The sequence below is a fragment of the Phasianus colchicus genome, chromosome 34 (genome assembly GCF_987193195.1).
Source record: "Phasianus colchicus chromosome 34, bPhaCol1.hap1.1, whole genome shotgun sequence".
In the NCBI taxonomy this organism is placed as follows: domain Eukaryota; kingdom Metazoa; phylum Chordata; class Aves; order Galliformes; family Phasianidae; genus Phasianus; species Phasianus colchicus.
The window spans coordinates 40,001-67,688 of NC_143469.1; the positions used below are offsets into that span (position 1 = coordinate 40,001).

General features: G+C 47.7%; 2 protein-coding genes and 1 long non-coding RNA gene across 16 annotated transcripts in view; 1 reads left to right on the forward strand and 2 right to left on the reverse strand.

Annotated features, from left to right (window-relative positions):
• LOC149913789 (uncharacterized) overlaps positions 1-10,141 on the reverse strand; it is a 16,326-nt gene extending 6,185 nt beyond the window's left edge. Inside the window, exons 1-7 of one of the 11 annotated variants that reach the window (XR_016460961.1) lie at positions 5,821-8,006; positions 5,449-5,515; positions 4,904-5,012; positions 3,286-3,416; positions 2,832-2,986; positions 1,444-1,596; positions 1-197 (exon numbers count right to left, since the gene is read on the reverse strand). The exon at positions 1-197 is cut by the window's left edge and continues 1,736 nt beyond it. Coding sequence is in view for 8 of the 11 variants with exons in the window: in XM_090128909.1 (XP_089985035.1) it covers positions 1,841-2,788 (948 nt within the window). In the remaining 3 variants the exon portion in view is untranslated. The other 10 variants (XR_016460960.1, XR_016460959.1, XM_090128909.1 and 7 more) reach the window with 10 other exon arrangements.
• LOC149913790 (uncharacterized) lies at positions 9,848-27,628 on the forward strand. 4 transcript variants are annotated; one of them, XR_016460965.1, is made up of 4 exons: positions 9,848-9,993; positions 10,810-10,919; positions 14,761-23,255; positions 26,971-27,628. It is a non-coding gene; the product is annotated as an uncharacterized LOC149913790 (long non-coding RNA). The 4 variants fall into 4 exon arrangements; XR_016460964.1 differs by lacking the exon at positions 26,971-27,628 and adding an exon at positions 24,151-24,232; XR_016460962.1 differs by lacking the exon at positions 26,971-27,628 and having other exon boundaries at positions 14,761-22,852; positions 23,070-23,159.
• On the reverse strand, positions 25,714-26,977 carry LOC149913791 (uncharacterized). Its single transcript, XM_090128916.1, has one exon. It carries the CDS (start codon positions 26,949-26,951, stop codon positions 26,094-26,096), a length of 858 nt encoding a protein of 285 aa, XP_089985042.1. The 5' UTR covers positions 26,952-26,977; the 3' UTR covers positions 25,714-26,093.
• Positions 27,629-27,688: the final 60 nt, after the last annotated feature.

A 27,688-nucleotide genomic window follows, 5' to 3' on the forward strand; every position in this document is an offset into this window, starting at 1 on the left:
CTGAGTGCCACGTCCCCACATTGCCTGCGATGATCTTGGGCGGTGGTAGGGGCTTGTGGCAGAGCGAAAGGAAGACTATGGAAAGGGAACGGACCGGGGGATGTGGGTAATGGCTCGACCGAACCGAGCTGGCGGTCAGTGTGGAAAGCCTGGAAAGTGCGGCAAGTCATTGACTGGGAGTACCGAAGGATCTTCACCTGTAATACAGAGAGACACGCTTTAGAAAGAGGAAGGCCGAGACGCAAACGACGCTCACCGTAAGCCCGCCCCCACAAAACATGGGAGCCAAACACTACTCTGACAAATTGAGTAATATTAGGGTTAGGAGTGTTTAACAGGGAAGCTGTAAGTGTTTTTGTTAGTATTACACAGAAGGTTACAGATGGGTTTAGTGCCCAATTCAAGGGTAGGTTCAGGGTTAGTTTGGACAGTTACTGCAGTTATCTACGCAGTCATGGTTACAATTAGCACTGCATTTGGGGTTCAGAGCTCATTAGGATCAGGGTGAAGGTATTAGGGTTAGGTATATTGGGATTATGCTCAGAGTGACCGTTAGGGAAGGCCAAGGCAAAACCGAAAGGCAAGGAGAACACCCGAGAGAACACCAAAACAGAGGAGAAAGGCAAAGATGAAACACAATGGAAGGCAACAGCAAAGGCAAAGGGACGGCGAAGGCGTGGTAACACCAAAGAGAAGGCCTCGGCAGAGGTCAGGCCCGAAGAGAAGGCTGCAGAGAACGCCAAAACAGAGAGCAAAGAGAACAACGCAGAGAAGGCCAAAATGGAGGGCGAGGTCCATGAGAACATTGCATGGAAGGCCAATGCAGAAGGTCAAGGGCGATGGCCAAAGAGAACACGGCAAGAAGGCCAAAACTGAAGGCCAAAGAGAACGCCGTAAGGGATGCCAAAACAAGAGGCCAAAGGGAACGTGGCAAAGAAGGCCAGGAGCAACGGCCAAAGAGAACGCAGCCAGGAACGCCAAAAATGAAGCCAAAGAGAACGTCGCACGGAATGCCAGAGCAAGGGGCCAAAGAGGACGCTGTAGGGAATGCAAAAACAAGAGGCCAAAGAGAACGTGGCAAAGAAGGCCAAGGGCAATGGCCAAAGAGAACGCAGACGGGAACGCCAAAACTGAAGACCGAAGAGAACGTCGCAGGGAACGCCAGAACAGGAGGCCAAAGGGAACGTGGCAAAGAAGGCCGAGGACAATGGCCAAGAGAATGCCAGGGGGAACAACAAAATGGAAGGGCAAGAGAACACAACGGGGAAAGCCAGGACAAAGGGAAGGAGAACACCGCAGTGAAAGGCCAGAGGCAAGGAGAATGCGGGAAGAATAAGACAGGCAGCATTCGGGGCACCGTGAAATGTAGAAATGAGCTCTGGAAACCCTACCTTGGTCTCGCTAAGTAATGGGTGAACGCTGGTGGGCGTGCATTGCCCTTACCTGCTGGGCAGACGATTACCAGACGGCAAAGTAAAGTTCCGGGGCATCCCAGGAAATGCAGATTCTGGTCCCTTGCTGTTCCCATAAAGACCTGCTCATCTCTCCGTGCAGTTGTTACGGCACTCGGGAGGACCGCGGCTCTGCTGCCACCTGCTGAACACAATACAGTAATGAAGGCGCTGCCCCACATATATAGGGCTGCACCCGCCGCATGTTGCTCTAATGATGACACAAGGGAGCGTTAGGGATATAATTAATGCTATTTATACGTTTGAAGTTACAGTTAGTTTAACAACAGTATTCTGCTCTACAATTACAATTAAGGTTACTTTGACAGAAAATATGGGGCATTATTTTTATGTCAGCATTTAGGGTAAGGGACGTTTTTAACTTTGGGTTAAGGGTTTGGTTTACAGATACACTGCAGGTTAACATAATTATTGTGAGAACTCCCATTCAGCTGTGGGTTCGGGTCAAGGTTAACATGAACGCTGCCTCCCAGCCATTCCCAGAGTGCCAAAGGCAAAGGGAAGCAGAACTCCCATGGAAAGCCAAGGTAAATGCAAAGCAAACAGCCAAGGTTAAGGCAAGGGCAAAAAGCCAAGAGAGCACCCAATGGAATGCCAAGGTGAGGGCAAGGAGAACGCAACAGGAATGGCCAAAATATACAGCCAAAGAGACCACAGCAGGAAAGGCCAAGGGCAAAGGACAAGAGAACAAAGCAAGAAATACCGAAACGGAAGGCCAAGGGAACATGGCATGGAATGCCCAGGCGAGGGCTAAGAGAAAATGTGGCAGAAAGTGCCAAAATTGGAGGCCAAAGAGAACACGACAAAGAAGGCCAATGCAGAATGCGGCTGGAACACCAAAACAGGAGGTCAAAGAGAATGCCGCAGGGAATGCCCAGGCGAGGGCCAAGAGAACATGGCAGGAAATGCCAAAACAGGAGGGCAAGAGAATGCTGTTGGGAACGCCAAAACCAAATGCTGAAGAGAATGTGGCATGGAACACAAAAACAGAAGGGCGAGGAAATGCCGAGGATGATGGCCACGAGAACACGGAAGGAAATGCCAAAACAGGAGGGCGAGAGAATGTGGCAGGGAATGCCAAAACTGAATGCTGAAGTGAATGCAGCAAAGAAAGCCAAGGGCAATAGCCAAGAGAATGTGGCATGGAACACAAAAACAGGAGGGCAAGAGAATGTAATAGGAACAGCCAAGGCAAAGGGAAGGAGAACAACGCAGTGAAAGGCCAGAGACAAGGAGAACACAGAAAGAAAAGGACAGGCAGCCTTTTGAGCACCATTAAGTGCAATAAGAGCTCTGGGAGCACCATGTTGTGCCATGCTATGGAATGGGTGAACACTGGTGGGTGTGCATTGCCCTTACCTGTTCAGCAGACAATTACCAGTCAGCAAAGTGAGGTCCCGAGGCATCCCAGGAAACGCAGACTTCAGTTCCTGGCTGTTCTCATGAAGACCCACGCACCTCCATGCAGTCGTTACAGCGCTCTGGAGCAGCTGCCACTCAGCTCTCCGCTGCCACTGTTGGATGCAACACAGTAATGAAGGCACTGCCCTGCATATGCGCCTCTTTCACAAACATGCGCTGTAGTGCTCCTTTCTCAGAGCAACGTGGCTACGCTCTCTGCACAGTGCTGCTTACCAGCAGCACTGCAGCTGGGAACAACAGACAAGGAGAAGGCTCAGGTACCCAACGTTTTTGCATTCGTCTTCACAGCCCTCACCTTTGGTTTTGTAGGTGGAGATTGAGGAAGCAATTCCAGTCCCACCAACCCCCCTCCCCATTCCACACTGTGATGGAAGATCAGGCTCTAAATCACCTGAGGACCCAAACATCCAGGAGTCCCTGCGTCCCGACGAGGTGGGTCCCAGAGTTCTGAGGGAATTTACCCCTGCAGTCACCGAGCCACTCTCAATGGTATTTGAGAAGTCATGGCAGTCAGGTGAAGTCCTTGGTGAGTAGAAAAAAGGCAACAGCGCACCTGTTATTACGGGTGTAATAGACAGATAGAAAGGATGACCCTAGGAACTACTAATATGTCAGTCTTGCCTCTTGCTGGGAACAAATCGCAGAACAGATCCTCCTGGAAGTCACTCTAAAGCACATGTTCCAGTGCATCACCACCTTCTGTGTGAAAAGCTTCCTCTTCATATCCAACCTAAACCTCCCCGTCTCAGTTTAAAACCATTTCCCCTTGTCCTATCACTATCCACCCTCACAAACAGCCGTTCCCCGTCCTGCTTATGCCCTCCCTTTCAGTATTGGAAGGTTGTGATGAGGTCTCTCTGGAGCTCTCTCCTCCAACCTAAACAATCCCGGTTCCCTCAACTTTTCTTCATAGGAGAGGTGCTCCAGCCTTCTGATCATCTCAGTGCCCTCCTCCGGACCCCCTCCAAAAGCTCCACGTCCTTCCTGCACCGGGGGGCCCCAGGCCTGGACGCTGTGCTGTAGATGGGGCCTCACAAGAGCTGAGCAGAGGCGGACGATCACCTCCCTCTCCCTGCTGGCCACCCCTCTTTTAATGCATCCCAGGATACAGTTGGTCTTCTGAGCTGCAAGCATGCTCTGCTGGCTCATGTCCAGCTTCTCATCTACCAGGATCTCCATGTCCTCCACAGGGCTGCTCTCAAGGGGTTCTATGCCCGGTTTGTACAAACATCTGGGATTGCCCCTTCATCAGTGACATAAACAGTGGGGTTAAGTGCACCCTAATGATGCTGAGCTATGGGGTGCAGTGACACACCAGAGGGACAGGATGCCATCCAGAGGGACCTCAACAGGCTGAGTAGTGAGCACAAATCCAAGTGCAGGGTCAGCATCTGGAATGAAGGAACACCCACCACCAAAATGTGCTGGGGGATGAAAGGACTGAGCGTAGTCCTGCCCCATAAGGCCTGGGGTACTGGTGGGTGGGAGCTGGACACAAACCAGCAATGGGCCCTTCCAGCCCAGAAAGCCAACCGCATCCTGGGCTGCATCCAAAGATGTGCGGCCAGCGGGTGAAGGGAGGTGATCCCTGTTCCTCTGCTCTGCGCTGGTGAGGCCTCACCTGGAGAGCTGCGTCCAGATGCAGAGTCCTCAGTGCAGGGAGACATGGAGCTGTGGGAGCACATCCAGAGCACAGCCGCAAATATGAACCGAGGGATGGAACAGCTCTCCTATAAGGAGAGAGAGCTGGGGCTGTTCAACCTGGAGAAGTGAAGGCTCCAAGGTAACCTGGTAACAGCCTTTCAATACCTAAAGGAAAGAAAAGGAAAATTGAGGTTAGATATAAGGAAAATGTCTTCCACAGTGAGGGTGGTGAGGCAGTGGAACAGGTTGCCAGAGACATGGTGGATGCACTGTCCCTTTCAAGGCAAGGCTGGGTCAGGCTCTGAGCAACCTGCTCCAGCTGTGGACATTCATTGTGGGGGAGTTAGACCACATGGCAAACCTACCTGCACACAAGCAGTGCACCAACATGGGGCTCATGATTTTCCATTACCTGCTGCACAGATCTCACACCACTGATAAGAAAAGCCCAGGAAATCCTTAAACTCCACCGAGCTGAGAAATGAAATCAGAAGAGACGCAGACCGTAATTTAATACACCATAATGATGCATAGAATGCCCTTAAACTCTGCATGGGTGAAATTAACACATAGCACTGTGAATTACAGCCATAAAGTGGGACGATGTGGGAGCAGGCAAACTACGTTTAGAGCCTCAGATTAGAGATTACAAGGTGAGAAGCGTTGAAGAGAAAGCAACGCACATAGCAGATACAGCTGCTCTAATCCAGCTTGAGATTCCCCCAGAACAGCAGAGCTCACAGCTCTGAAATAAAGCAGGAATCCCACACCCCAAAGGAAGCAGTCTCCAGGTTCAGATGCTGTCCTTACAGCTACCACCCTTAAATGACATTAGGATCCCCCAAAGAGGGGATCACAGCCCTGAAATAAAAACAGAGCCACTCACCCCATTCCAAGGACCAACACTCACCCACACACTAAAGGAAGCAGTTTCCATGTACAGATGGCTGCCAGCCCTCCAACGTAGTCAGGAGACCCTAGAAAAGGGAGAGATCACAGCCCTAAAATAGGGAAGGGATCACCCACCCCATTGAGTAAGACTCACCCCCACACTCTAAAGGAAGCACTCCCCAGGTTCAGATGCTGCCCCTGTGCTTCCCAGCCCTTAAATGGAGTCAGGGAGGGGTGGAGACTGGTTCTGCCCCACCCCACAGCCAAACTGCCCCCAGCTGTGCTTGCAGGGCTGCACCCCTCCCCAGGCGCTCTATCACAGCTTCAGGCTGTGCTCTTAAAGTGCTGATACAGCCACAGAGCAAAGGAAATGAATAACGTGAATGTCTACCAAGGGAGGCTGATGGATGACCTGTGATAGTCCTCACACTTTGATCCCAGGCTGTCCTCGGTGCTGGTTGGTGACTCTTCTAACAGACTGGGGAGCACGGATCTCAGTGCTGACACAGCAGATGCTGAGATCTGTGTGAGCAGCCCAGACAGCGAAGGCTGAAATCACAGCTGGGTATGCAGAGTGCTGTTTGCACACCTACAACTCCCAGTGACACACATCTGTCATTTAATGGCCCTGTGAATGGGAACTGTTGAGTCATAGCTTGAACTGTTTATGCCACTTCTTCATATCTTCTCCATGGTCATGTAGGTAATGCCACAAGGCAAAATGTGACATAGTCTTACTGTTGTCACTTGCTCAAGCAGGAGGACGTCTTCTTTTGATAGAAGAGACATTGGATGACACCAGCTGGGAGGAAACCAAGTTGATCAGGCCCTCCAGTAGGCTGTTTTGGGAATTCTGGTTCCCATTCGATGCATCTGTTACCACCTTGGATCCATCAGCATTAGGCACAGTTGACAGTTTGTCTATTATATCTTCTTGTTTGCTTTCCATTCTGTTCAGCTTTTCAGCTACTTCTGCAATGGCTGAAACACAAACTTGTAGAGGGTGTAAATGTAACTCAAAGTCTTGAAGTTTATTAATCAGTTCACTTATAAGGGGTCTTCTTTCTCCTCTGCCATACATTGCTGCAAATGTACTGGCATACCTTTCTGGTGCAGTCTTTGTGAATGTACACCACATCTGGTGTACACCTGACTCTCTCAGGATCATGCTCTTGGTCTGGCTCATCAGGAATGAAATCGGGACTATGTAGCATTTCCACCACAGCATATTCTCTCAAATAACGGACGCCTTTTTCTATATCAGCCCATTTCTTTTTCTCAGGCATCAGATCGTCTTTGAAGGGGTATCTTTCTTTTACAGCTAACAGCATCCTCTTCCAGAGGGTGAAGGCCTGGTTCTGGCATGTACTAATGCCTCTATCAATGGCTGATTCCCTAGCAATGCCACCCAGTTGGCGAGCTTCTCTCTATCTTATCTAGCCACACACTGTTGGCCCCACTGTCCCAGCATTGAAGTAACCAGGTGGCAATAGGCTCATTTGGGTGACATGAAAAGTCTTTTCTCAGACTTCGAATTTCATTCATTTTCAGAGATCGATCAACAATGGTAACAATATCTTGCTACCTCTTACTCTTTCAGGACTTCTTGTTGCCCTCATAGGCGTTGATGACCGTGGTCTTACTGAGGGCCCCTCCCCTGGACTCAGGGGTGCTTCCCCTGGATCTCAGAGCCACTCCTCTGGACCTCTTTGCTCCTCTTTCTTCTCTTCTAACTGAGTTGAGATTCATCTTGTTTTCCGTCCTCTCACAGGGGCAACTGACATCAGTTGTGGTGCCTCCTGTGGTTGATCAGGTTGGTCAGTTCCAATGCTCTCACCCTCCAGCTCGGCTCGGAGTCTGTCTTGTTTAATTATGAGAGCATTTAGTTCAGATTGGAGGGTGTCTCGGTTAGGATTGGATGGTGTCCCGTTCAGACGGGAGGGTGTTGAGTTTGGATTGCAGGGAGTCTCTTTCGATTCGGAGGGCATCTCATTGAGATTGGAGACTCCTTCTCTCAGCTTGGAGATCTTCCCCTTCGGCTTGGAGACTTTCTTTCTCAGTGTGGAGACACTCTTGCCAGGTTTTGAGATTCTCTCTCCTGGCTAGGAGACTCTCTTTCTCAACCTGGAGATTCTCTCTTTGAGATTGCAGGGAGTCTCTCTCGATTCAGAGGGCATCCTGTTCAGACTTGAGAATATCCCTCTCAGACCGGAGGGCATCTCTCTCAGATTGGAGATTCTCCCTCTCTGCTCAGAGTGTCTCCTGGAAACTCTCCATTTCAGTTTGGAGACTCTCTTGCTCATTTTCTACTGTCTCCCTGAGACTGTCCCTTTCAGCTCTCAGACACTCATGCTGAGCTATCAGAAATAGAAGTAAACATCACAAGAAGCTAGTAGTAGAGACAATGGCAAGACTGAAATGTTCACCACTGCATGGAACTTCTGATAGCAACAGAAAACCAAGCCTTACAAATGTGCAGTTCCTGTGCCACTCTTAAATGGTGATATTTGAAAAGTTCTACCTTACTTTAAGATGTTCTGGGTATCATTAAGTGTATGGGAACTGCTGAATCATGGCCTGAACCTCTGATTGACCACCCGAGACAAGCAATGTGTCAGCCACGGGAGCACAGGTGAAGGTAATTCACCTGTACTACTGGAAGGGGTGGAGTCTGTCTGCACCTCTCCTAGATCCCATTTAAGTGCTGACTGCCACTGAGGAAGGATCTTTTCCTGGAGATCGTTCCTTGTGGAAAATAGTGTGAGCCTACAACATTGGTAAGCATTTTCCATTTATTATCCTCTTGTAGCAATGATCTTACTTAGCCTAACTTTCCTGGATATTTCTTAATTATAACATCTGTATATTCATTGATAGTCTTTCCTAACGCTGGAAGTGAGGCACAGATCTTATGTTTCTCAGGGAGAATAAGGAGTTACAGCTGTATCCAAACCTACAATTGACTTTGGCTAATATAGGAAATATCCAAATAATTTTCTAGGACAGAATCTCTGATAAAGCAGGTTTTATTTGCAATTGCAATGGCAGGCCTCCTGCAAGCAGGAGAGCACATAGAAAACAGAGTTACATCTTTAATTCCCTATTCCCTGGCTTATCTCCTTCTCCCTAGTTCCTTATTGGCTGAGGTCTTTAGGTTCGCAATCTTCTTGATGCTTCACTAAACATTGGAAATACTAAACAAACATAAATTTTTGCTGCGTGAGTGTGAATCTGTAGTTAATTATTTCACACCTGATCATTATTCTGCAGATATCTGCTTGTCCTTCTTTCTACAAAGATAAGCTTGAAAGAAAGACAGGGGAGTATCTTGATGCCTGCCTGTCACATCCCAACTTCTCACAGAGTGAGACAGTCCGGCCTTGTGTAGAGGCCCTGGCTTCTTTGGTGTTTGCTAAATCTGTTTTTCTCTTGCTGGGAGTTTCTTATCCTAACAAAACAACTCTACAATATGTTTTCTAATCTCTAACACGCTCTAAGTCTCATTGTTTAGAACATTTAACAACTATTCCAGTTTTGCAAGAAAGAATTAATCACATAATTCAGTAAAAAAAATGTTTCTAAAACGTGCTGCTAACATACATAATATTTTACTTCTAATTTTACTTCTTCTTATTTCTAAGGATAAGTTACAGAATACAACATTCCATTCCCACAGCTAGTAAAATTCCTCCTACAATGTATGTATGAATTAATTCATTTCAGAGAGAGATTTCAAAGAAAAACAGTATATTTTATGGAATGATATTACTTCAAAGCTACATCAGTTACTTTAGTCACCTGTTGTGTAACACCGTAAATAAAAACAATACCCCATCTGCAGGGCAAAATTGGGATTAGGTGAAAATTGGACAGGTTTTGGAGCCGTTTCAACATTTTTTTCCTTGATTTTTTCCAGCTCCGGGAATGAGAAGAAGCTCTAAAGGAGCTAGAAGCCTCTCTGGATAAACTAAAAGAGGTGCAGTAATTTAAGGATGCTTATTTCCTTAAGTGCCATTTAACTTCGTGTTTGTTAACTGAAGCCATCATATGTTTGCCAGCTTTAATGCTTTTTTCTTTGAAGTACTTGAAATATGGAATTGGAAGTTTATCAGATTGCTTTAATACTGAAGCTGACAGGAGCTGTCAGTGCTTCTGGAGCCCAGTTCTATGTAGCTGTCTGTGATGGGTGCACCGAGCAGCTGTTCAGACAGACACACAGCCATAACCTAGCCTTCTGCCTTGCTTCCTCAGGTTTTCTGTGTTATTTCATCTAGAATCCTGCTAGTTTTCTTTTGTTGTTTTTCTTTCATCTATTGCTTTGCTTTGCTATGCTGTATAAGAAGTGTTGAATCCCAGCCTGAACCACTGATTGAGCACCTGAGGAAAGGACCCGGTCAGCCCTGGGAGCACAGGTGAACGCAATGCAGCTCCGTGGCTGGAAGGGGTGGAGCCTGGCTGCCCCTCTCAGAGCTCGTTTAAGGGCTGATTGCCACGGGGGAAGGGTTTCTTTCTGGAAGTTTCTCCACTCCGGAGTCAGTTCTGTGGGTGTAAATCCTTGGAGATGGTGAGCAGTCCTTTTCTTACCTTTGTAATATACTCCCATTCCACTGGTGTTTCTGCCGTTACTTATGTTATGGCTTTCTTTCTTATTTGCTTTTTTTTGTGTGTGTGCGTTCTGTCACACACGGCCGGACCGGGCCGTGCTGCGCCGCTCCGGGGGGGGTGGGGGGGGCGCCGCGGCCGGGCGGCTCCGGGGGGGTGGGGGGGGCGCCGCGGCCGGGCTGGGCTTCTTTATGTACATTTCTTTATGTACTGATACGTTGCTGCAGCTGCCCTTCCGTATTGTCGTTGCTTTTTTTGTTAAAGAATATTAACACGTTATGGAGACGATAAGGGTCTGGAGCAGCTCCCCTACAAAGACAGGCTGAGGGAGTTGGGCTTGTTCAGCCTGGAGAAAAGAAGGCTGCGGGGTGAGCTCATTGCAGCCTTTCAGTACCTAAAGGGAGCCTACAAACAGGAGGGGAATCAACTCTTTGAAAGGGTAGATAACAGCAGCACAAGGGGAAATGATTTGAAGTTGAGGGAGAGAAGATTCAGGTTGGATGTCAGGGGGAAGTTCTTTACAGAGAGAGCAGTGAGGTGCTGGAACAGCTGCCCAGAGAGGTTGTGGATGGCTGTCCATCCCTGGAGGTGTTGAAGGTCAGGTTGGATAGGGCCCTTGGCAACCTGGTCTGGTATTAAATGTGGAGGTTGGTGGCTCTGTATGTGACAGGGGGGTTGGAGCTCCATGATCCTTGAGGTCCCTTTCAACCCTGGCCATTCTGTGATTCTGTTATCTCTGTGTTTGTTGCCATCCCGTTTTCTTTTCTCTGTTTTGCAGGTCAGCTTGTGCTAGAAGTTGATGGTGTCACTGTATGAATGAAGGTCAATTTAGGAGTAGCTGCTGATGGAAAGAATGAAGTCCACGTTAGTAAACTGAAGCATCTCATGGTAAGGTGTCAGAGCCAGCAGTAGTGATGTCTGTCACTGAAAAAACCAGAGGGCTGGCTCCTCCAAGTGCTTGCTGGTTGATGTGTGAGAGCATCTGCCCTCTCCAACTGAATGATAAGAAAGCTAAATATGCTGAATCATTACAGCTTATGCAGAAGTTGTGAATATGCTCTCAAATGTTTCCTTTAGTGATAAATTGTGTTTTGGCACTGTGGTGGTCCTATCTCTGGCATGATCTGGAACACTTGCAGGCCTTGTGTGCCTGTTTCCATGAGCCTTCCTTTCTTTCTCTCTTCAGAATAAGTGCAGGGTGCTTTTGGGAGAATCATCCAGGAGACTGTCAGAAAGCCAACTGTGATTTTCATAACATGAAAGGACACATCAGCTTTCTACCTCACTCAGCAGTTTCTACCTGAGCAGAGGTTTGGTCACTTTCCAGTTCCTCTGTAGCACCCCCCTATGCCGTTAGTTCTCTTTTTCTATGTTGGTATCCTGTCTAATTGTCAGTTTGCCCCAGGATGCCAGGCCAGTTGAAAAGACTGTCATTACCATCAAGCAGAATTGAGCTTCTTATGTCATGAAAGATATAATTTTGATTGTTAATTATGAGCAGTTGCAGTGCAATAGGGCATCTCAAGTAACCATTTATTTGGGAGTTCAGGGAAGACTCATGAGAAGTGAAATGCTGGTTTCTGTTTTGGCTGTCAAAATGGTGGAGCTTTATTGGAAGTGAAAGGTGTGGGCTTTCTGTAGGTAGGCCCCAGGTTTACTTCTGTAAGCAGGCCCCCTCTCAGAGATTGGTCTTTGCTGCTTTGCTGTGCCTACCTGCCTGCTCCCTGTGCTTGCTGCATCTGATACCAGTGGTTGTGGAGCAGGCTCCCCAGGGCTGTGGGCCTGGTCCTGAGCTGCTGCAGCTTAAAGACTGTTTGTGTTTGGGTGGTCCTTCCTGGAGCACGAGGTTGGACTTGATGATCCTTGTGGATGCCGTACAACTTGGGACATTCTGTGATTCTATGATCTTGGTGTTTGCCTGGAAAATACCAGATGATTTTTTTTTTTCCCTCATTTTTTCCTGGCATTTAAAGTTGTAGTTTCACTTCTAAATGTGAGAGAGGAGTTGGATAAGGGGAGGGTAAATTGCTTCTTTATTTTCTATTCTCCCAGGTGGGTCTGTATATTTTCTGCCCAAGTTGTGGTAGCTCTGTAACTGGGAATGTTCCTAATGGTCATAAGAAAAGTCTGCTGCCAGCACAAAATTTGGTCACAGGACTGCCTGCTGGATTAAATTCTGTAGATTGATTATATGTTATTTGAGATGGCGTGTTCTGTTTATTTTTTCCAAGACAATCAGGTTTTGAGGTTGCTGAGATTTATTGATTAATCAGTCACTTGCAGCTTGTTTGAGCTTGAAGCAGTTGAATCGTCCCACACAACAGCATTGTTAAATAAAACCTTATAATCACTTCGGAATTGTAGCTCTGTGTTAGGCTATGCCACGTTGTGAATGTCTGTGCTGCAGATATCATCCATCCTCATCCTCCCACTGTGCTCCTCATTGGCAGAAGGTATCACCATCAGCTTTCTGCCTTACACAGCAGTTTCTATCTGAGCAAAGATTTGGTCACTTTCCGGTTTCTCTGTGGCACCCCCCTATGCTGTTGGTTCTCTTTCTCTGTACTGGTGTCCTGTCTAGTCTTCAGTTTGTCCCAGGATGCCAGGTCAGTTGAAAAGAATTTTCAAATTATATCCATCCTGATTTTTTTTAATGTATTATCTTTTTTCTTGATGAGGAACACACTAGAGTCTTCAGAAGAAATCACCATTTCAGGCGTGCGTACTGTTTATCTGTGTAACCAACTAGTCCTCTCAAGGCTCTTGTTGTCTAATGTGTTTGGTTCAGGATCAGTCCATGTCCTTCGTCCTCCTTGCTTTGCTGTCCTCTATGGATTTACCTGAGGTTTTTTCTTCAGCCTGCTTTGCTTTCAGTGCTGACAGTCATGAGGAACTCTATGTTGTATGCTGCTGTGTTCATTTTCCTCAGCACATTCCTTCTTGATGTATAGCAGGTACTGGTGATAGCAGAGCCACTGTTCTGTGTGAGTGACTTGTGCCAAGCCAATGTTTATTGAGCTCTGATCTGCAAGATTAAACATAGCTTCAGGCTACCTGTGTGGAATTGTGGTTTGCGCTGCTTTGAATTTAGTCCTGCTGGCCAGAGATGGACAAGGCAGGGATGTTGGGATACTGAGGAAAGTGTTGGCACTTGATATTCTCGCTGGATTTTATTTTTTTAAGCAAGCATTGGGAACCACTGAAGTTTAGCAAAGGAGCCTTAGTGGTGTGGTCGTATCAGGTGTACCTGATTTCATGATGATATGTGGCCTTTTAGTAGAGTTTAGGCTCTGACCCCTCAAAGCAGTGAATGGAATGAGTTCCGGGTGATACCAAGGCTAATACAATAAGGTTCCGATGAAGCTGTCACAGAAGAGTTACCTATCTTTACCAGCCTGGCTGGTGTGTGATGTATGTTACTGAGATGCTCCTTCCTCTGTGTTTGATGAAGTAGATGCTGTTACATAAGGGCATTAAGGCATTGGATCTTAGCTTCAAAGCACAGTGAAGGCAGTTGGAAAGCAGGAAGGTGACAAGTTGGAATCATATTGTGAGCCCAAATTCAGCAAGCCGTTACTGCTAAACAGGGGCCTCAGGCATACGTTTTAAGTTGTTCTGATTCCTATAAGACTTAAACATCTGTTTATAGGTTTGCAGTGTAGATGCCTAGGAGCCATGTTTTTCCTAGGGAGAACGGTGTGCTTGCGTATCTTGTGTGCTCTTCAGCAAGGACATGGTAAAAACCAGTCCTGGATGTTTGGTGAGGGACCAGACTGAGAGAGGTGAGCCCAGTTAGTGATGGGAGTCCTGATCCAATGGGTTTCTGTGCCTCTCTCTAGAGCGAAGACGTTTGGAAATTTTCAGATTAGCTTTGGATAAGCCTCTGAGTTTCGGGATGCTTTTCATGACCAGTTCAGACCTCTCAAAAGCTTGAGGTTTGTCCATTACTAATTTCCAAAGGAATTGCATGGAAAAAATATATATGTTTCTTATTTTAAAAATAGAAGCAATAATGAATATGCTAGTAGTGTCACAGTCATGGAGGAGCACAAAGTAGTAGTGAAGTGATAGGAGAAAGGAGGAAGAACGTCCTTTGTTTTTTTTCTCTAGGATCTCCAAGAAATCTTGATAAATGTGAAAATATGTAATGTGCACATAAAAAAAAAAAAAAAAGGTAGTTCTAACAATTGGGTACCTCACATTTTTTTTTCCTAGTTTTACTCTGGGTCAGAAAGCTTTGGAACGCTCCCAGAGTAGAGAACAGCTTCTCTGATTTTTTTTTTTTTTTAATTTTGCTGAGCAGTTGAAAGCATCTGTCATGGTTTTATGATTTTTGGTTATCTGTATTCCACATCATAACATCATGTAATGCACTGGAGGTTTGACTGTGGATGCTCAAGTTCCGGGTGCCTGTCTGGAGGAGAACAACAACTACATTCCCCAGGGGGCTTTGCGGTCAGTAAGGAGATGTAACTCCCGGCAAGGTCACTTGATGTTCTCTTCTTCGCCTGCACTTCTCCGTCTGCTCTTCTGTCTGCTTTTCTTCATCAGCTCAACTGGACTGCACTTCTCACCTCAGCGTTGTGGTGAGACCAATCCACCTTTCACACACACTCCCTCTCTCTCATTATATTTTGCTGATACTGTATTTAGTACATTAGTTTGTTTCTCCTGAGATCGTTGCTGCTGTTTTCAATTATTTTGGGTCCCCTGTTTCCCTTTTCCAAAGGTGCAGATCTGTGGATCCCTCCGCCCCGCTAGTCACAGAACCAGGCTGAACCAGCCCATAAACCGTTGACAGCATCCAAGAGGACTTGCTGGCCTCTGGATGAAGAGAGAGTATTGAGAGGAAGTGGAAACCAAGTTGTTAAGATCTGTGAAGAAGGAAGAAATTTATTACTGTTTGCATTGATATTTCATAGAATCATAGAATCGCAAGATTGGAAACGACCTACAAGATCATCTAGTCCAACCATCCTCCCATCACCATTGTCACCACAAGCACTAAATCTCATCTTGTAGCTCCTCATGCAGATGCCCCTTGAACACTGCCAGGGACGGCGACTCCACCACCTCCTTGGGCAGCCATTCCAGTGCCTGACCACTCTGAGAGAAAAACCTCAGAGAGGTCTAACCTAAACCTCCTCCAGTACAACTTGTGGCCGTTTCCTTAGGTCCTGTTTGTCACCTGGGAGAAGAGGCCAAACCCCTCCTCATCATCACAACCTCCCTTCAGGAAATTGTAGAGTGCAGTAAGGTCTCCTCTGAGCTGCCTCTTCTCCAGACTAAACAATCCCAGCTCCCTGAGCCGCTCCACATAAGATTTGTGCTTCAGACCCCTCATCAGTTCTGTTGCCCTTCTTTGGACATTGGGGCCTCAGTGCCTTTTTTGTAGTGAAGAGCCCAAAACTGGACACAGTACTTGAGGTGTGGCCAGAGCTGAGTACAGGGGGATGATTCCCTCCCTGCTGCTGCTGGCCACACTATTTCTAATGCAGGCCAGGATGCTGTTGGCCCTCTTGGCCACCTGGGCACACTGTTGGCTCCTGTTCAGCCGAACATCAACCAGTACTCCCAGGTCCCTTCCTCTTCACAGTCATCCAGCTGCTCAGCCCCAAGCCTATAGCACTGCATGGGGTTGTTGTGGCCAAAGTGCAGGACCTGGCACTTGGCCTTGTTGAACCTCAGCCCAGCGATCCAGCTTTTCTAGATCCCTCTGAAGTGCCTCTCTGCCTTCAGGCAGGTCAGCACCACCTCCCAACTTGGAGTCATCTGCAAACATACTGAGAGTACACTCAATCCCTTCATCTAGGTCATCAGTAAAGATATCAAACAAGATGGGCCCCAGTACCGACCCCTGGGGTTGCCAGCTGGATTTAGCTCCATTAACCACTACCCTTTGGGTGCAGCCCTCTAGCAGTTCCTTAGCCAAAGAAGGCTATACCTGTCCAGGCCATGGGCAGCCAGTTTCCCCAGGAGAATACTGTGGGAGACCATGGAAAAGGCTTTGCTGAAGTCTAGGCAGATTACATCAATAAATAGCCCTTCCCTCATCTACCAGGCTGATCACCCAGTCATAGAAGGAGATGAGGTTTGACAAGTATGACCTGCCTTTCAGCCCGGTCCCTTGGGCTTGTGACAGTCCAGATGGAGGAGGAGCTCTCTGTCTCCACCTGAATCACCAGGGGTGTATTCTGTGTAGCATCCCAGACTTACAGATTGGGACACAAAGTGCCCTGATGATAACTGATCTGCCTTTTAAAGGCAGATGTAAAGAAGGCATTGAGGACCTCAGCCTTCTGCTTATCCTCAGTGGTTGCACTCCCCGCTGCATCAAGTAAAGGATGGAAATTCTCCTTGGTCCTTCTCTTACCATTGATATATTTATAAGAGGATTTCTTACTCTCTTACTGCGGTGGCCAGTCTGAGTTCAAGTTGGACTTTTGCCTTCCTAACTTCCTCCCTGCATACCTTAGCAACTTCTTTGTAATCTCCCCAAGTAGCCTATCCCTTCAATTTTGTCACCTTACTGCCCTTCTTGTCTCCCTAGAGCCCATCTGACTTGCTGGGATTGCTGAATAGCTGTGTTTTGCTACCTCCTGCTTGTAACATCCAAAACCAGTGGTATAAAAATCAATGGGAATTTGTTGGAGTAAGTTTTTGAGTATTCTTTATTTTAGTAAAATGCACTGAATGTCTTTGGATGAAAGTCCAAATACCTACCCAAGTGTATTACAGTAATCATGGAATTTCTATTTCAAAGAGTTTTTCAAAGCCCTTCAAATGGAAAGACAAAAGGAAATGCAACTTCGGAGAAGTAAATGGTGCATATTAAGCAAACAAGCATCTAGGAATTTTAAAGAGGACTAACTTATGAAAACTGACTCCAGTAATGTTAGCATATAGCTTTCTTTATGAGGGTACTCAGGAATTCTTTTGGTAGTGAATGATACAATCCCAACTCCAGGTACACACTCAGCTTGGAAATGCGTGCACATTGTGTTTGGTTGGCCAGCTGCTTTGACTCCATCACATTGCATCATCTTGTCTTGATTTCTTTGCTCCCTCTGTTGAAAGCTTTGCTCAATCTAGACTCATTGCAGGTGCTGAATCTGTTATTTTGATCCACGTGAGATTGATACAGAGATTAAACAGAAAATAAGGTAGGGTTCTGCCACACTAATTTGAGTGTCTTAGGAGCACAATCTTGCTTAGGATAGGGTATCTGCCACAGTGCCAATTGTCATCGCCCCACAGCCTTTGTGGGAATCAGACTTGTAGAATTAGCTCCTTGAAGAGAGGGGCTCACAAGGTGTTAATCCATGTAAACTTCAGAGTGCCAGGTTGTGTGATGGCATTTATAGGGCAGAACCCATAGAGAATATGCCTCTGTCGCCACTCTGTCTTGTGATGACACAGCACCTGCTGTAGCATGGGGTTAGCGGGACTGCAGGCACAGCGGGATGGGAGCTGAGCCAGCCACAGCCTGGCAGATGCCATGCAGGGTGCCCTGCCTGGTGCTGGGCTTAGGCTGCCCTGTGCTGGTGAGGCTGCTTGGGGTGGGTGTAGGGCAGCTTCCTGCCAAGCAGGACCACAACCAGCAGCAGGTTACTTGTGTGAGCAGGGGCGTGGGGGGAGAGCGTACTGCACTTGCTGTTACTGCCTCAGAGGAATGTTGTTATCTTTAAAATGTTTTTAACTGCTGTAGGACTCATGTCATTCTTACCTCCACTCTAGAGCACTCTGTCACTACATTTGAGAGTACAGGCTAAGAGCACAAGCTGTTGTTGGATTTCATTTTATTTTTACTATCCACAGGAAACAGTGGGTTGTTTCAAAAATAGAATCGTCTTTGCTAAGATGAAGTTTCACTCCATGTAACACAGAACCCTGAACTCTTGGTATTTTATAGCTGATACAACCAGTCTTTCCAATCTACTGAAGAAGTAGGCTTAGGAACACAGAGAATAAGTCCCAGCTGCAGTAGATGATCGTGTAGCTTGAGAAAGGCTGACCCTGGGGGCTCAGGTAGTTCAGATCTAACCTTTTGGTATTCTAAAGCGTGAATAATTCAGCTGATGTACTTTTCCTTGTATTGTTGCCTCTTCATTGTTGATGGATAATTTCAGTAGTTTTTGCTGGGCTGGTTGCTGGTTAGCAGATAGGCTTTTGTACTTACCTTCATAAGGCAGTGATTTTAGAAATCGTGAATGTTCTGCTTCCGAGTGATTTTCTCCCATTTTTTGATTCAAACAAGAACAACTTATGATTATTTTTATTTTTTTTTAATGCCAGGCATTGTGTTCAAGTTAAAAAATTAACACATCTGTATAATCAATGACAATTATATAAAGGAATATTATATAATCAAATAATATTAAGATGTTATAATAGCAAAATAAGCAAGAGAGTTAGGCACAGCGAGACAAAGAGAGTAAATAGGATGCTTACCCGTGTTGTGGGCTCGCTCAGGAAACTCCAGTGGAGTGGATCTTCAGAGCATGTTGGTAACTGCTGAGGCTTTGGCTGACAACAGCTTTCAGCTATGTCTGAACTATACTGGATTTGTCTCATGCTTTTAGTATGTCAGTATTTCTCTTCCAGACCTCTGAATCAATTATTCCTCTGCTATTTATCTTTTTTGGTTGCTAGAGAGAAGAGTTACTATGTTACATCCTGATTTGTAAAATCAAGCGTGGTGATTTTCAGTAATTTAGGATTATCTTGCTTTTCTTTATGTGAAATAAATGGTAACCTATCCTTTTCCTTTGTGTAATGCAGAGGGATGGGGTTGGAGGTCTGGCTGGTTCATGTGGCATCCCAGATTTTCCTACGCAGCTTAAGTTAATTCCTACATAACCTACATAACCAGAAATTCTCAAATATGGTAAAACTTGATTTCTAGTTTTTTGGTATGTATGTTAAAGTCACTTGTTTCCAGTTCAGACAGCATTGCCTCACATATGTTTGTTGTCTCATAGTAAAAAATTCTTTTAATAATTTGGCTACATACATACTCCACCCATAGTTTGCATATTGTCTTCTTATGATGAGGTTTGCCTGTTAAGTAGAAAGACAGTGAGCTTAGATTACAGAAGCAGAGGAGCAAAGACAGCTTAGAGGCTCAACACAGTATAGATGAGTTAGACTTTTACTTTAAAGTTGTAATGTTCTGGGTCTTATGTGGGATGAGATACAGGTGTGAGTGTTACAGACAAGTGTTTTTCCTGGGTACATTGTTTACCTGCTGCCATGCAAGCCAGCTCTTTTTTTCTCTGCCTCCGCTTTTATTGCCCATATCTATCTGCATCACAAAATCTCTAACAGATTTCGTTTCTAAAATTGTATGTCCAGAAGAAGGGCTTATCGCAGTCTTTATATCATCCTTGGATGGAAATTGGTAGTGTATGGGGGAGTTTGCATAAATTATTAGCATCTTACCAAAACCAAGGAACAGGAAAAAAAAAAAACCCAAAGAAATGATTATAGCTGAGCCAGGAGGAAACATTATCTTCAGTTTGTGGAGTCTACCCTTTGTCCCCATTCTGCTCAGCACTGACTGGATGGGGTTAACATTGACCACTAACAAAAGTGCTCTGCTACCTGTCTCACAGTGCTCCGGTCTTTGTTGCTGCATTATGAGTGTACTGCTCCTACTGACATGTTTTCTCACACCCTCGCTTGTTATCTGAGCAGTGTTATCCCTCACAAGCTGTACAGTACCTGCTTGCTCCAGGTGCTACATAAGCACAGCAGAAGGATGCCAGGGGGCTTGCAGTAGTGTCTGCACACTGTTGTTCTTTCAAAGAAGCCCCTATTCTGGCTAACTGTAGAAGAAACCATTTTTTTCCTTCATAAGATCCTTGCAAACACAGTCAAAGTGAATGGAAGTTTGTGTCTAAATGTCTTTTTGCAGTAGGGGCAATGAGGTTATCTATTTTTCAGGAAGATAAGTGAGACAGTAAGGAAAACTGCTGGCTCAGGCTTCACCTCCGTTGTTGTGTTACCCACTCACAGGTATCATGTCTTTGGTAACGGGGTATAACACAATGAATCCTGTACCAAGACTGCTGTCATAGGTCAACAAGGGCCTGTGATGCCAGGGTGAAGGCTGATATTGCAGATTACTTCCAGTCACTGGAATACATGGAGTTTACACAGTCTTGGACATGGGGCTGTGCTCCTTTATTTTTTTTGTTTGTTTGTTTGTTTCCTTCTTGTTGCAGGGAGACAGCTGTTCGTTCTGCCCCTGTGAGGTCACTATGTGGAATGAAAGGGTCTGCAGCTGTGGAAGGAGGATCACTGCGTCGGGGTGGCTGCACGTTCAGACACATGGAAATTGGTGTGTTTGCCTAAAGATGTGTTCTCAAACTCAATCCCCAAAACTACTGCATTGCTGTAGGAGGCTAAATGTGCTTTTACAGGCTAGATTCACTTGCTTTGAAATACCGGTTTTGATGACAGGGAAGACAATTGAATGCTGCCAAAGATCTGTGTTGATGAGACAGGAAATAGTGGGCGTTGGCCTCCTGTGAGATGGGCTTGATACTGATCCACCAGGACTCTTCTGTCCTGGATTTCTACAGAGAACGTTGTTCTAGCTGCTTGTAGTTTTGAAGTGTGGGGAAGGAAAGAATGGTAAGGAACTAAGAACCTGCAAGATAATTTTGGATAGATTTAACTGAGGCAGCTGAAGACAGTGTTTCCCTCTGAAGAATCCAACTGTTTTGCACTGTGTATTAGTTCAACAGGCATCTGGATTGGATGCAGGGCTTTTCTGTTCAGGTTTCTGTTTGTTCTTTCATGGGACTGTTCTCTATGCATGTTGATTCAGGTCGAAAACCCTGGGATTTACAGTTACAGTAAAAGATAGTTGTATTATTGCATTTCTACTATTTTACCACTAAGTAAAGCAAGTGTTTTGCCTTCCTGCAGAGAGATGCTTTGTTCTAACTGGCAGCCACAGACTCCTTCTGGGCTGGCGACCCTGAAGGCTCATCTCTGGTGGAGGTAGCAGCATGCCCAGCAGCTACCCCTTCCTCCTCCCAGGCACGGATGCAAAGATTTTGGCCTCCTGCAGACTCGGTGGTCATCTCTGCTTTGCCATGACCATGTATTCATTTCCTTTGCTTTTTCGTGTTGCTGCTGCTGCTTCTGGATGGGTTGATGTTGGTTTACTCTGTTTGTTTTCCTGGTTGTTCTTCTGTTGTTTCTGCCTTGGTGTCCTGCTCCTTCTGCACTGCAGTGCATTGGTTTCTTTTCAGTTTTGTTGATTTTCGTTCCCCGTCTGTTTCTGTTCTTTGAACTAACTTTTTCTGTCCTAAGCGTATTCCCCTGTGTTTGTGAGGGTTTCAAGGGATTTAGCTTTGCTTTCCTTGGCTTCCCAGTCCTTCGTCTTTCTTTTATTTTTCCTGGTTTTGCTTGGCTTTGGTTTGCTCTTTGTTTTTTTGTTAGTATCGTGGCCCTGCGTTGCTTTTCAGTTTTCATTCTTTCTTTCCATGGCTAAGCATTGGTGAGCTTTTTTATCTGTTTCCTTTGTTTGGATTGTTTGCTTCATCTTGGTTTGCTTTGGTTTGTTTTCCTTCTTTGTTTTGATTTGCCTTTTGCTTTTTCTGCGGTGAGCCTTTTTGCTTTTTCTGCAGTGAGCCTTTTTGCTGTGCTTTCCATTGTCTTTGTTTCATATCTGATGGTCCTTTGTCTTTCCTGCTCATTTCTTTGCATGATGTTGTTTTTTGCTGAAAGCATTCCTTTCCTTCTCAGAGTATGTTTCTTGGCTTTGCTTTGTTTGTTATTGTTATTCATTTTCTTAATTCTTTTCTTTCCTGTTCTTTTCTTTGGTTTATTTTCCTTTTTCCCAAGAGGATGGCTTGCTTCTAAACCAAATGTTGAGCCCTTTGGTCTTAACACTATCCCCTATGTGAAGCTCTTAACCCCAAACTTAAAGAAGAAAGGCTTAGCGTGTAATCGTGTCTAATAATGTTAACACTTTGCCCTCCTGCTTAATGGGTTTTCTTTAAGCCTGCTAGGAAAATGTAACCCTTAACCAGCAGGTTAACTGTCTGCCTGTTAACTGTCTTATGCCTACCACTTACTCTGTAGTGTAACTCATATCACTAACTCAAATGCATAAACCTGAAATCTTTCACTCTAAAGCAAACAGGTAATATGTAACCCTCACCAAATGGATAGCACGTAACCGTTTACTGTTAATGCAACTGGGAAAGCCTTAACCCGAATCAAAAAAGGGCAGCCCTTAATACTAACACAAGAGGGTAGCCCTTAACCATACCCCCATGTGGGAATCCTTTACTCTAATCCAATATCAGAAGCGTTAAACCACAAAAGGGAAGCCTTTCATCCTAATTTAATATGGTACCTCTTCATCCTAAACACTGGCCCCGAACACTCACCTGTAACCTAAAGGGTTTTCCTTAAACCTTAGCACTAGAAGAAATTGGTAACATTTCACCTTTAAACGTAATCCAAAATAGTGACCCTAAAACCTAATGCAGAAGGGTAACCCTTCACAATTAGCAGTAATGCTGAATAGTAGCACTTCAGCATAATCCAGAGCGGGATGAGGCTGAGTTTGTCTGCTTCCAGGGCTGCTGTGAGGCGCAGGGCTGGTGAGCGGCTGCGGGGCCCGTCGTCATCATGGAAACGCACTGTGACAGCACACAGGTTGTGGGAGCCCGGGTGATGGCTGCTGTGACATCCTGTGGCAGGCCTGGAGCTGCAGCCTCCAAGCTTTTTTGGCCTTGCGCCCTAAGGAGTTAAGCCTGCTGTCCTGCACATGGTCCCACTGCAGAAGCTCTTTGGACGTAAGAAGTTTCTGGGGAGAGGGTAGATGCCTGAAGGCATTATTTTCTTCCTTCCAGAGAGTTTTCTTTTTCTTTGTTCTTTCCAATTGGATTTTCTTTGCTTTTCCTTTTGCTATTTAATATTTTTTTCTTTCTTTCATGCTTATTTCTCTGTTGCTTTGCAATGCTTTTTCTTACTTTTTTTTTTCTTTTCCTTTTTTCCTTTTCTTCCTTTCAGGCAGAGCCCTGGGGGCTGCTTGGTCAATGCCCTTACTTGGAGCAGGAGGCTGGGTTTTCCTTCTGAGGGCTTCATGCACAAATAGCAAGGAGAACTGGGACACAGGGCAGTCCTCAGGAAAAGCACTACTTTCCTGAGACGCTGTCTCAAGCTGCCTGTGCTCACCCTCCTCTCTTTTCTTGGAAGGTAACTCCCCTGCTTTTTCCATCTCTTTGTCTGATTGCTTGCATTTTTGTACAGCTAGGGCTTAGGAGATGTGTCCCAGGAAGGAACAAAGAGAAAACCTAGGTAGAAAGACAGTGCATCAAGTCCAGGTGGCTGTTGTGTATCTGTACCTCTCGTCGGTGCCTTCTAAAGCTCTGTCTTCTTCCGCTGCCCTTCCGCATGGCTGAGCTTCAGGGGAAGGCCACTTGCATCAGCTGGTGTCAGAAACAAAGCAGTACTTGAGGAGCGCAAGCTTCCTATGTTCGATCATAGTTCCTTACGTTTGCCATTCCAGTTCTACATGGTGTCCCGTTTCTACAGCTGACTCAGCTGTAGATGTCTCTCCTACATCAAACACATCCTTTCATTCAAAATGTGGGTTCTTACCCACAGAAACTTTCCATTTCCCACTTTCTCAAAAAGATTGAATCGACTCCTAAGGCTGCTTCCCTAAAACAAAGTGTAATTTTTCTATTTCGCTGAAACCAGTCACCAATAGAAGTTGTCCTCTCCTTTATTACTGTCTCGTCTGTGTGTGCTCTTCCCCTGTTCTGCTCTTCTAGTGCTCTTGTCAGCATCCAATCTCTGCGCCGCAGCTCTATGTCGGACTTTATTTTGGGGTGGAGGAAGGTACGTAGGGCCTAGATTTGTACAAGAAAAGCTATTGTGCTGTGCCCAGAAGGTGATGAAGAAGAGCCCTGGGGAACCAGGAGCACAAAGGCAGCGTGTTTCTCCGAAGGCCACAGCGTGAGCACGTGTTCCCTTTGGCGGACTCCTTTGTACCTCTGCAGGAAGTGCTTTGGAATGGAGAATTTTCTGGAGTTGTTTCCAGTTGTTGCTTGGATGAGCTGAGGCTTTTCTCCTTGTATCTTGGCAGGAAAGCAGAGCGGAGGGAACGTCTGTGGTGAGATGCTCAGGTGAAGTTGCCTTCCCTGCACCAACAGCCTGTTTGTGTCCACGTGATGCACGGTGAAGGGAAGCCTGCTGTTCTGTCAGTAAGCCTGCCTAGTGGAATGATGTTTTTGGCCTTTTTGGCAAGTGTGTGAGGAGAGGTCCTTGGACAGGCTTTTCTTTTCTGGTTTTATTTTTGGTTGCTTTTTTTTGTTGTTGTTTGTTTGTTTTTTTCCAGGGGACCAGGGCTGTTCAATTCTTAGTTACAATGGTTGATTGGTGCTTGTTTGAAAAATATTTCTCATCTCGAGAAGCAGTGTTCTCGCACCAGAGAAGGAGAAAGTCTCCCCCGATGGAAAAAAGGGCTTGTTGAATGCCTTGGGTGAGATGTTGCAGAAGAGGAAATGAGTGAGGTTAGTTAAAATGTGCCACCTGGGTTCTGTTTGAGCCCCCTCCAACCCCACAAGTGCCGTCCAAAGCTCTCCGGTGCCCCCTGGTGCTCTTTGCAGTTCCCCACTAAGGTCCCATTGCCTCTCGGCGTTGTCTGGACTCTCCTTGTGCAAAGTCAGTGCCCCCCAGTGCTGCCTGGAGCCACCCCAGTGCTGTGTGCGGCCCTCGCTAGCCTCCCAGTGCCCCGCAGTGGACCTCCCAGTGCCACCAGTACTGCCCAGTGCCCCCAGTTCAACACCCCCATTGCTCAGTACGTGACCATCTCCTTCCCCAGGAACAAAACAAGGCAGCAGAGATGATGACAGCAGCGATTGTGCTAGAGATGTTCAGTGTGGAGGAGCTGCAGCTCTTGGCTCCCTGCAGCCACCCCAGCATCCCCAGAGGTGGGCACGGAGGCCTGGGGGGGCGTTGGTGCTGCATGAACGACTGCAGGCAGAGGTGTAGCAAAGCGAACGCAAACCATTTAATAGTTAAACGTACAAAAGAGTAAATAAATGACAATATTCCCAACCATTTCCCACCCTAACAATAGTTGCTGATCCCACCCCCTAAAATTCCCACCCTCTAATCAGTTTCCCACCCCCCAATCAAGTTCTCACCCCCCCGCTCCCTCCCACCAACAGTTTCCTCCCCGTCCAAAAAACTTCCCAGCCCCCAACATTCCCACCCCAGTAATTCTTTCCTCCCAGTTCCAACGATTTTGGAGTATAACATTGTATCAGAGTACAATTTCTCACTCAGAATTGCCACCCCACAAAAGTCCCTCCCCCTCCCCACATCCCCAGTGCCAGCAGTTACGGAGTACAAGAATTTTTGATGCCAGCCATCTCCCACCGCAGCCAGTTCTCACCCCAGTCATTTCCCACCCCAACAATATCACAGTACAGCCATTTCATTTCCCACTCCAAAAAGATCCCACCGCCCCAAAATGCCCACCCACAGCCATTCCCCACCCCAAGAATTCCCACCCGCAATTCCCACCCGCAGCCATTCCCTCCCCCCAGCCATTCCCACCCGCAATTCCCACCCGCAATCATCCCTCCCCCCACCCCCATTCCCACTCGCGATTCCCACCCCCAACCCTTCCCCACCCCAGCCATTCCCACCCCCCAACCATTTCCCACCCCCCAAGCAACATTTCCCAGCCCAAAGCTTTGACAGTCCAAGACTTTTGCAGTCCATCAGCTTCAGAGTCCCACATTGCCCCAGTCCAAGACGCCGCTTGTGGACAGCCCAGTTTGGGAGGGGTAGGGCTGGCGCCGGTGCTGGTGCCCCTGGAACGCTGCCGCTGCTCTCTGGGTGTCGTGGGGGCCAGCGAGGAGCCCAGGGCTACAGGGAGCCATATTCATCGGCTACGGCCACGTCTCCTGCTGCACCAAGTGGTGCCCATCACACCCCAACAGTGGCCGGAGCGGGAGTGTGCCAAGAAACCAGCCTGAGTGCTCCTGCTGGCCGCCGTGCTGCCACAGCCAGCTTTGCCTAGCGCCGATGTTTGTGGCCTGGAACATCCTGGCAGCGCGGCAGCTTCCTCTTTGCGGCTGGGATGCTGCCAGCGTGCTGCTTGTGCCCGGTGCTCTTGCGTTTGGTGGTGGTGCAGGCGGGCGTTGGGCACCTGGGTGGCTCGGTGCTGTCCCCGCGGTGCTTGTCTGCCAGCCGGCAGGAGATGCATCCGGGTGGCAGTGCGAGGCGCGTGAGAACCACGCGGGGCTGTTCCTGCTGCGCCTCTTCCAGGAGCTGTCCAGTTTGCGGCAAAGGAGGCACGGGGCGCTTGGCTGTCTCAATGCTGTCCCCCTGGTGTTTGTCTGCCACCCGGCAGGAGATGCATCCGGGTGGCAGTGCCAGGCGGGTGAGAATCACCCGGGGCTGCCTCCGCTGCACCTCTGCCATCAGGTGTGCCGCAGTGGGCGACGGTGGTGCGGAGGCAGCCAGTGGGTTTGGCAGTGGCAGACGGGTGAGAATCACCCGGGGCTGCCTCCGCTGCACCTCTGCCATCAGGTGTGCAGTGAGGGGCGCCGGAGGTGCTGGGGCAGCCAGTGGGTTTGGCAGTGCCAGGCGGGTGAGAATCACCCGGGGCTCCCTCCGCTGCACCTCTGCCATCAGGTGTGCAGTGAGGGGCGCCAGAGGTGCTGGGGCAGCCAGGGGGGTCGGCACAGGCAACTCCGGGGATGCTGTCTTCTGCGGGAGCGAGTTGGTGCGGAGCCCAGATTCAGCATCTGTCTCGTTGCTGAGCTCCCTGCTGGCCCTGGGGGAGTCAGGCAGCTCTGCGATGGAAGAGCAGGAGTCGAAGCTGCTGGAGACATCTGGGCTCAGTCGCTCCGTGGCAGTGATGCACTGCATCAGGTCTTTGCTTTTGCAGCTGTCCGGAGCGCTGGCTGCTTCTGGAAAAGCGGAACATCCCCCAGAACAATGATGGCAGCCTTCCCACGCCAGCTCGGTGTGGACACGGACCCGCCATCTCTGCAGACCACAAACTCACCATCAATCCAGTTGAGGAAATGGTCAATTTCCGCATCGTCAGCAAGAGTGTTGGTGCTGGGTCTCTCTTCTGGAAAAGGGAAGAAATCCCCAGTGGGGCAATGCCAGCTTTCCCACGGCCACTCGGCGCAGACAGCCGCCCAGCAGCTGTGCTGCTCCCAGACTCACCGTTGTTGATCCACATGAGCAGGTCATCCATGTCTGCGGTGTCGTCCAGGATGCCTGTGTTGGCCGTCACTTCTGGAAAAGGAAAAAATCCCCAGTGGGGCAATGCCAGCTTTCCCGCGCCCACTCGGTGCGAACACCCCCCGCCAGCTGTGCTGCCCCCAAACTCACCCTCGTTGATCCACATGAGGAGCTCCTCGATGTCGTCCGCGATGTCCTCCGGGGTGTCTGCGCTCGTTGTCACTGCTGGAAAAGCAAGAACATCCCCGGTGGAGCAATGCCAGCTTTCCCACAGCCAGCCGGTACGGACAGCGTGCCGCCCGCTCCGCAGCCCCTGAACTCACCGCCTGGTTCCAGCGTGGCAGCGCTGCAGGTGAGCGGAGCCGTGGCGGGATGGGGGCACACGTCGGTGGGCGCAGGGTGCCCCCGGTCCT